The sequence below is a fragment of the Falco biarmicus genome, chromosome Z (genome assembly GCF_023638135.1).
Source record: "Falco biarmicus isolate bFalBia1 chromosome Z, bFalBia1.pri, whole genome shotgun sequence".
Taxonomy (NCBI): domain Eukaryota; kingdom Metazoa; phylum Chordata; class Aves; order Falconiformes; family Falconidae; genus Falco; species Falco biarmicus.
This window is the reverse complement of record NC_079311.1, coordinates 333,040-341,676: the sequence shown is the minus strand read 5'-3', so window position 1 is coordinate 341,676 and position 8,637 is coordinate 333,040. Positions and strand designations below refer to the sequence as shown.

Here is an 8,637-nt window from a genome sequence, read left to right as displayed (position 1 = left end):
CCTTGTTCTGTGGGATTTGTTCTTAATTCCTTAGCTAAAACCTGGTGTGACAACGTAGAGCTGTGTTTGAATCCTTGGTGTAGTCAGGGAATAGCGTACTGTATTCCATCCCACGTCAAAGTGAATCTCTTCTTGATCCTCAAGTTGTAATACGACCATGAAAAATATATCCTTTATATCCAAGGCAGCCATCCAAGGATGGGCTGTTCACTGTACAGGAAAAAATCAGATACGTGACAGGACGCAGTGTTACGTGTCTGATATTTCCATTCAGTGGAGGATAACCTACTGCCAAACGCTAGGTGCTGTTCGGCTTCTGCGTGGCCACACACGGGAGTTATATGGGGAAAGTTTTCGAGGCAATATCCCATCATTCTAAATCCTAGGTAAAAGTAGTTATGCCTAGCGTAGCTCCAGGGCTGATATGATATTGTCATACGTTGAGTCAAAGCACTTGCAGGTCAATTTTGGTGCAGCCTGTAATAGGGAAGCAGCAGACCCCTCAGCTGGTACTTCACCTATAGAGGCTAAAGAGTTTGGGGTCCGATGGTTTGTCATTTCACGTGTGTAACAGTCTTAGCAGCCTAACCTTAATATATCCATACCCAACATATTTGTCTGTTGTCATATAACCACGGGCGGCAGCCAAGCCCCACACAGCTACCTGCCCTACTGCCCCCCCAGGAGCTGTTTGGAGAGAATAAAAGGGTAAAAGTAGGAAACTTGGGCTCCGATAAGGACATTTTAATAGTTAAAAGCAAAAGCTGCCCGCAAGCAAAACGTAAGGAAGTCCTTCCCATCGGCAGGCAGGTGTTCAGCCGTCTCCAGGAAAGCAGGGCTCCATCTCACCTGACTCTTGACTTGGAAGGACAAACGCCATAGCTCCAAATGTCCCCTCTTCCTCTTTCTTCCCTGCAGATTTTATTGCCAAGCACATACTGTACAACGTGCGGGAGGGAGGCTCTGCCCTATCGCAAGCTCCCCCGTGCAGGGGTTGGGGGGGAGCCTGTGAGTGCCACTGGGGGGGTCTGGTGTGCTCTGGCAGGGCACTGGGGTGTACTGGGAATCACTGGGAGGGCAGCGTGCTATATTGGGATGGGGCTCTGGGCCACGCTGGGAATCACTGTGGTGCCCTGGATCATACTGGGACTGCTAGGAAGGGCACTTAGCTATACCGGGAGACGTGGGATGACACTTGCAGGCTCTGGCTGTTTCAGATGTCGGTATCGTATTTTCATCTTCGCATCTTTAACCAGGACTGGCACTGGAGGAAGTCGAACTTGGCAAAGCTCACCACGCTTTCGCCATCTGTACCCCGTGTAGTTATGGTAACCCAGCTGCGCACTTTCGTGTAGGACCACCCGGCGAGCCGAGTGCTCTTCTAGCTGTCTGGGCTGTACTGGGAGTCAGTAGGAGACTTTGGGCTCTATGGGGAAGGTGCTGGGCCACACGGCATGGAGCTGGACCATACTGGGACTCACTGGGAAGCAGTGGTCCATTCTGGGAGGCATGGATCTAGGGCTCTGGGCTATGCTGGGGGGCATGAGGAGGCTCTGGGCCATACTGGGAGAGTCTTGGGCCATACTGGAAGGTGCTGGGAGGCATGGGGGCATACTGGGGAGGAGGGTTCTGGGGCTGTGGGCTGCGCTGGGAGGCAGGGGGAGCTCTGGGCCATACTGGGAGATGGGGGGGAATGTTGGGGGGGGACACAAGTGGGCACTGGTGCATACCAATGCTTACTGGTGGACACTGGGGAGGTGGAATGTGTGCCACATATGCACATGTGACAGAGTGACTGAATGAGTGAGTGGGATTGGCTGGTGCTGCTGGTGGCCAGAATAAAAGAAATGGCAGGAACGGGAAAAAAAGGGGGGAATGGGGGATAAAGCAGGGCAAAAAGCAGGGAGAAAGTAAGGGAAGAAAAAAAAAAAGAGATAAAAGGGGGAGATAGGGGAGAATACGGAGACAAACGGGAATAAGGGAGTAACTGGGAAAACGACAGGATGGAGGAAGAAACTGGGGCAAGATGGGGAAACTGGGGAAAAATGACAGAAAATGGAAGACATGGGTAAATGGGAAAAAGGGGGGGAGGAGCCGAGTGAAAATGGGGGGAATGGGGAAAGAAATGGGGCAAAAATGAGTGAAAATGGGGAAAAATGTGGGGAAAAAAACAAGAGAAAAGGGAAACACAGTGAAACACTGGTGCACAAATGGGCAAACAGTAGGGAGAAAACCAGGGCAAAACCAAAGGAAATGGGGGAAAACAGGGTAAAATGGGGCAGAAACAGGAATACCCCAGGGGAAAACAGGAACATAGAAAACCGAGAGAAATTGTGGGAAAACAGGAAAAATGTGGGGAAATGGCTTGGGAATGGGGGGAAAGGAAGGAAATGGTGGCAAAGGAGTAAACCCAGGAAAAAACCAGAAGAAACTTGGAGAAAGTGAGGGAAATAATGGAAAACAGAGAAGAAATGGAGAAACAGGGAAAACAGGGGAAACGGGAGGGACAAACCCGGGCACAAACAAGGCAGAACAGGTCAAAACCGGGGGAAAAAAAAAAGGCAAACCCAAGGCAACAAGGGGCAAAACCAGCCAGTTATGGGGGTTGGGGCAAGAACTGGGAGAATAGGCCAAAACAGGGCAAGCAAATGCGATCAAATGCCAGTCTGGGTCATAACTCTTCAAGTAGGATCCCAGTATGGCCCCAACACTACCAGTGTGGACGCAGCGCTCCCAGTATGACGGCAATGTGAGCTACACTTAAACTAAGATCCTAGTATGGACTCAGTATTCCCAGTACAGTACCAGCCTGGGCTGCACCTCTCCAAGGATGATCCCAGTATGGGCCCCAATCCCAGCGTTGCCAGTATGCAACCTAAGGCCCAGTATGCACTCAGTATGGGCCCTGAGGCTCCAAGTGCAGCTCCAGTGCATTCCCAGTGTGATCCCCAAGGTTCCCCCAGTGCTCCCAGTAAGGGCCCTAAGGCTCCCAGTATGGGCCCCAAGGCTCTGACTGCTGCTCCAGTGCACTCCCAGTACAGGCCCCAAGGCTCTCAGGGCACTCTCAGTACAGGCTTCAACACTCCTGCAGTGCACTCCCAGTGTCCCCAGTATGGGCCCTGGCACTACCAGTACAGGCCCCAGCGCTCTCAGCACATACCACCAATAAACGGTTTTCGCTTCAACCCATCCTGGTGCCTCCTAAGGCTGAACCTCCAAACCCTCTGAATTTTTCCCCAGAGTAACTTCACCAGCCTTGCCTCTGCCTTTACTGGTGGACAGGCGAGTTGGGTCACAGGATCAGGCCCCCCCCAGTGAACTCCATCCGCTGCCAAGGTAAGAGAGAGAGAGAGAGAGAGAAGGGGGGTGAGCGGGGGGACCCTGCCGGCCAGGCCAGCGGGAACCCTGGCGTGCAGGGCAGCGGGGGTGGGGGGACCCTGGCATCTGGACGCACCTGTGGTGGGGCGACGAAGGCCAACCAGTCGGAAGGGCGGGTGGGCAGCAGCCCCATGGCCTGGCACTTGTAGAGGGCCAGGGCCAGCCCCAGCCCGTTGCCCACCAGGAACACCAGCCCCTGGAGGGCCCGCCGGCTTGAGCTTTCCAGGGCCTTCAGTGCTGCAGGGGGAACAGGGTGGGACACTGGGACTGGGGGACCCCGTCACTGTCACCCACGTGTGGCACTGCAGGGGACCGGGGTAGTGATGAGTGGGGAGCAGCCGGGGAGCATCATGGGGGAAGCGGTGGGGGAGGCGCAGGGTGGATGGCATGGCGATGGCTGTCGAGGAACGCATGGCAGTGACAACGTAGGGATGACTGTCACATGGGTGACTGTTAGGGGGTGTGGGGCAGGGTCTGACATACAAGTTGACTGCAACAGGGTCAACTGGGGGCGGGGGGGATGCATGGGGGTGAGTGATGTGGGGGTGACTGTTAGCGAACACGGGGGAACAACTGACACGTGGGCAACCGTTCAGGGACACGAGGGGGTGACTGTCACAGGTACAACTGTTGAGGGACACGTGGGGGCAACTGACATAGGGGCAACTGTTGGAGGGGAACGTATGTGGTGGGGTCTGTTGCAGGGACCACTGCTGGGAGATATGTGGGGATGAATGTTGCCAGAAGAGGTACGGGCCAGGGAACCACCACAAGTATTTGGGGGAACCGTCACATGGCAGAGGACGACCACGGGGGATCACCCAGGGAGCTGTCACCCGGGGCTGTAGCGTGGGGTTGTACTCACTGGCAGAGAGGGACATGAGGGCCTGCAGCGGCCGCCAGCCCATCATGCACACCATCATTGCAGGGAAGATGGAGATGGTGTTGCCGGCCATGTACATGATGAACAAGTTCATGGGGATCTGCTTCAGCGGCGCCAGTGCCACGTCCCAGCAACGCTGCAGGAAAGAGGCCAACGAGGCGTCCGCCATGTGGGGATACCTCGTACCCAGCCATGGGGGACGGGGACGATCCCCTCCACGGGGGAACCCGGCGTAGGGGACGTCCCTCTCCCTCCCGGGTCCCCCCCCGCCCACCTTCTCCATGAGGATTTTGTCGCTCTCGTGGACGCCGCCCTCCCCCAGCTGCCGCTCGGCGAACCCCAGCGGCCCGCGGCCCTCGGCGGCTCCGCGGGGCCTGGGGGTGGGATAGAGGAGGGCAGGTGAGGCCAAGGAGCTCCCTGGACCCCCCACATCCGCCCCCCAAACCCCCCCTCCCCCCACACCCCGGGGCCTCACCGCCCCCCCGGCGCCGCCGCCAGCTCCAGCGACCACTTGAACCGCCGGCCCCGAACCGCCGCCGCCGCCGCCATCCTGCGAGCGCCCGAACAGGAAGCGGAGTCACGGGGCGTGTCCCGGCAAACAACCCCGGGCGCCTGGGGCCTACGCGGCGCCTTCGCTACGCCCTACCCCATAGCAGCCCCACAGGAACCCCGCAGACACCGACACCGACACCGACACCGACACCGACACCGACACCGACACCGACACCGACACACCCCCCCCCCCCCCCCCAGCCCTACAGCAGCCCCGCGTCCTTCCTTATAGCAGCGCCACAGGCCACCCGCGCCCTGCAGCTCCCTCCCGGTCCGTTCCTGCCTGGAACTAAAGGTTCCGGCCGCGGGTTCCGGCCGGGGCCGGTGGCGGGGACGCTCTGGCCGCGCCCCCCCAGCCCCCGGTCGCTCCATCTTTCACCCCCGGCCCGCCTTGTTGCAGCCCGTGCCGCGTCCTTACGCTGGTTTGTACTTTTTTTTTTTTTTTTTTCTTTCTTCTCTTTTTAAAGTTCTTGCGGCTGGCCTCTTTATTATTTATTTACTTTTAAAGTACTTATTTATTTAGTTCTTTCTTGAGAAGGATTTTGCTTTTCGTATTTTATTTCTTGGCTCTGTGGTTTTTTATTTCTTTGGGTTGGTTTTTCCTTTCTTTTTTTTTTTTTTTGTTGGTTTTATTTTTTAACTTCTTCCAGGACTGCTTTTGATTTCCTGGGGCAGACTTTTTTCCTTTTTATTTTTGGGTTTTTTTTAGGGTTTTTTTAGGGTTTTTTTGGTTTTGGGGGGGGTGTGGGTTTGTGGGTGGTTTTTTTTGTTTTTTGATTTTTTTGTGTTTTTTTGTGGTTTCTTTTTGTTTGTTTGTTTGGTTTTTTTTTTTTAATTTATTTCTTGGAGAGGGGTTGATGGAGGCACTCAACTCCTGAACCAGACTGGCAGTAGTTTGGTAAAGGCTCCAAAGGAAGCAAAGGCCTGCACCGTAGATGGGTGAAGAACTCCTGGAGACCCCACAGAGGAGCGGTGTGACCCAGTGAGCATCCAGGCGTGTGAGCTTGGAAACACCAGCCTGTGCTTTTAAGACATTAAAAATTAAGTGCAATTAAGACATGAATAGCAGGTGGCGTTTCCAAGACTCGTTTCTCAAGGAACAAAAGCCAGTTGTCGCTACAAGGAGTCTCATGCATGCCTTTGCCATCACGGGTAATTTGACTGTGAGCCAAGCACTTTATTCCGTATTTGACAGCCCAAAGCGAGCTGACCTTGAACCCTGCCAGCTCTCTGTGGCAGCAGTGATCTCCCCTGGGGATGGGACACATCTCTGGGGTTGTCGGGGCAAAGGTGCCTTTCGCCAACGGCAGATCCTTGTTAAGTGACCAATACCGCGCATAACTTTGTTTTACAGTAACTGAGTTGTGACCTGTTAACTTTGATTTTTGTCTTGGTAACCTGGGCTCTGCCTTGGTAGTTTAGAATCTTTTTTCAAATTACTGTGCAGTACAGCAATAGAGCTAACCTTGCTATTGAACTTTTAAGTCACAGTTTTACAGCCTTATATTTCAATAAAACTGCTTTTGCTAATACGTTTGCTGGTGGTTCTCTAAGCAATCTAAATCGCCCATTCACAACGGGGAGGGGGTAATTTTTGTTCTTTTTTTTTTCTTTTTTCCTTCTTTTTTTTTTCCCTTCCCCCTTATTTTCTTGTGGGTTATTTAATTTTTTTTTGATTTCTTGGGTTAATTTGATCTCTTGGGGTTGGTTTTCTCTCTTTTTTTCCTTGTAGTTTTTTTTTCTTGTTATTTTTTCTTTTTTTAGCATGTATTTTAGTTCTTGAGCTATTTTGATTTTTTTTTTTTAACTTGGGTTGTTTTTTTTGACTTCTAGTGTTATTTCTTGGGTGGGTTGATTTCTAGATTTGTTTTACTTTTTTTCTCCTTGGCTTTTTATTTCTTAGGGCAGTATTTTGATGTCTTGCTACCCTTCTTTTTTTCAACTTGGGGTTGTTTTTTTTTTCTCCCTGTTCCAGCCCTCCTCACTGTACCCTTCTTCCTCTCTGGCTCCTTAGTCCTTCCTCACCCTGTATACCCTCCCCTTCCCCCACCCCTCTGTCCCTCTCCCCTTCCTATCTTTCCCTCCTCCTGCTCCTTTGCCTCTCCCTTTTCCTTCTCTCCTCCTGCCTCCCCATCTCCCTGTCCTGCCCCTGGGTCTTCTTAATTTCTCTCTCCCTTTATCCCATCGCTTTCCCCATCCCTTTCCTCCTCCCTGCTCCTTTTTACCCCTCTCGCCATCCGCCTCTCCCCTTTCATTCCCCCCTGTCCTTTCTCCCTCTCTTCTCCTTCTCTGCCCCTGTCCTGCCCCGCAGCACTGCTGTGTTCTTCTCCTTGTCCCTGCTTCTGCCCCCCTCTCTGTTTGTCTCCCGACTCCGGTCTGTCCCTCTCCCCCTTTCTCAGTCCCCCTGTGCCCTTTTCCCCCTCTTTTTCCACTCTGTCCTGTTTCATCTCCCACCCAACTCCAGAAGTTGCCACGGGGACTTGTGGAGAAGTCCCCACCGGAGCAGCTACACCCTGAAGATCTGCTGGCCTGCAGCTGCCCCCAGAGAAGAAGCCAGGGGATTGCTGTGACAGTAAACCCTGTGGCCTGGTGCCAAGGGATGCTGTATGGACATCTCGTTGGAGGTGCTTATGTGGTAGGAAGTGGCGCAGCTGGAGCCACCTAAATTGGTGGAGGAGGAGTGACCCCACCTGAGCTCCTCTCCGAGGCCCTGCGCTGCCTCTCCTGTCCTGGAGCCCGAGTCATGGACTACATGACTACAGCAAATGTCCAAAAAAAAAAAAAAAATGGGCAATTTATTGATGTTTTATTATGGAGACTGAGGGACTCATACCTGCACAGCTATCATAGGATGGGAAGGAGCAGTCCTGGTTTTGGCTGTGCTGGAGTTGGGTTGGTTGTCACAGTAGCCCTGTGCAGTGTGTGATTGGTGGCTGCAGCAGATCTTTGTCACTCTTCTCTACATTTCTGCCTTCCTGCCTGCCTGTCCCTGCCTCTGTCTCCCTCTTGTGCCTGTTCAGTTCCCCAGAATAACTTTTTCCTCTTCTACCAACGCTGCCCTGTACCCTGTGGCCTTCTGAATTTTTTTCTACGTCTCTCTGTATCCAGCTCCTGCTCCCTGTTTTTTAATTCTGGGCTGTCTTTCTTTTACCCCTGTGGTGGGCTGACCTTGGCTGGATGCCAGGTGCTCACCAAGCTGCTCTATCCCCTCCTCAGCAGGACATGGGGGGAGAAAATAAGATGAAAAAAACCTCGTGGGTCAAGATAAAGGCAGTCTAATAAAGCAATAGCAAAGGTTGCATGCAGAAGCAAAGGAAAACAAAAGACATTATTTGCTACTCCCCATCAGCTGGTGATGTCTGGCCACTTCCCAGGAAGCAGGGCCGCAGGACCTGTAGCGGTTGCTCCAGAAGACAAATGTCATAAATTATTCTTCCTCCTCCTTTCTCTTAGCTTTTATTGCTGAGCAGACATCATATGGTATGGAATATCCCTTCAGTCAGCTTGGGTCAGCCGTCCTGGCTGCGTCCCCTCCCAAATTCTTGCTCACCCCCAGCCTGCTGGTGAGGGGGGATGTTGGAGAGATGGCCTTGATGCTGTGCTAGCGCTGCTCAGCAGTGACTGAACACCAACACCTTTCTAGCTGAAGCACAGCAATGTGAGGACTGCTGTGGGCAGAATTAACTCGGGCTCAGCCAGACCCAGTACAGTCTCCACCACTTTCCGTATCACTTGCATCACGCTCAGGTCCCACATAATTTAATACATACATACACATATGTATCTATCTGTCTTTCCTAACTACTCCATTGTATTTAATTCTC

The 8,637-nt window shown here is 53.0% G+C and overlaps 1 protein-coding gene across 3 annotated transcripts; it reads right to left on the bottom strand.

Annotated features, from left to right (window-relative positions):
• Positions 1–729: 729 nt before the first annotated feature.
• LOC130142944 (ER membrane protein complex subunit 4-like) lies at positions 730–4,918 on the bottom strand. 3 transcript variants are annotated; one of them, XR_008819581.1, is made up of 6 exons: positions 4,737–4,917; positions 4,536–4,635; positions 4,244–4,397; positions 3,455–3,615; positions 3,161–3,328; positions 730–912 (listed from the first exon to the last, which is right to left on the bottom strand). XR_008819581.1 is itself a non-coding variant. In XM_056325444.1 (6 exons), exons 1-5 carry the CDS (start codon positions 4,808–4,810, stop codon positions 3,293–3,295), a joined length of 525 nt encoding a protein of 174 aa, XP_056181419.1. In that variant the 5' UTR covers positions 4,811–4,918; the 3' UTR covers positions 730–912; positions 3,261–3,292. The 3 variants fall into 3 exon arrangements, 2 of the variants coding, with proteins under 2 accessions (XP_056181419.1, XP_056181418.1); XM_056325444.1 differs by having other exon boundaries at positions 3,261–3,328; positions 4,737–4,918; XM_056325443.1 differs by having other exon boundaries at positions 730–3,328.
• Positions 4,919–8,637: the final 3,719 nt, after the last annotated feature.

Coding starts and splice junctions, on each gene's coding strand:
- LOC130142944 (XM_056325444.1), bottom strand. CDS start 4,810: ATGGCGGCGGCGGCGGCGGTTCGGGGCCGGCGGTTCAAGTGGTCGCTG. Junction 4,636..4,736: donor GCGGCGGCGCCGGGGGGGCG/GTGAGGCCCCGG, acceptor TCCCACCCCCAG/GCCCCGCGGAGCCGCCGAGG. Junction 4,398..4,535: donor ACAAAATCCTCATGGAGAAG/GTGGGCGGGGGG, acceptor TCTTTCCTGCAG/CGTTGCTGGGACGTGGCACT.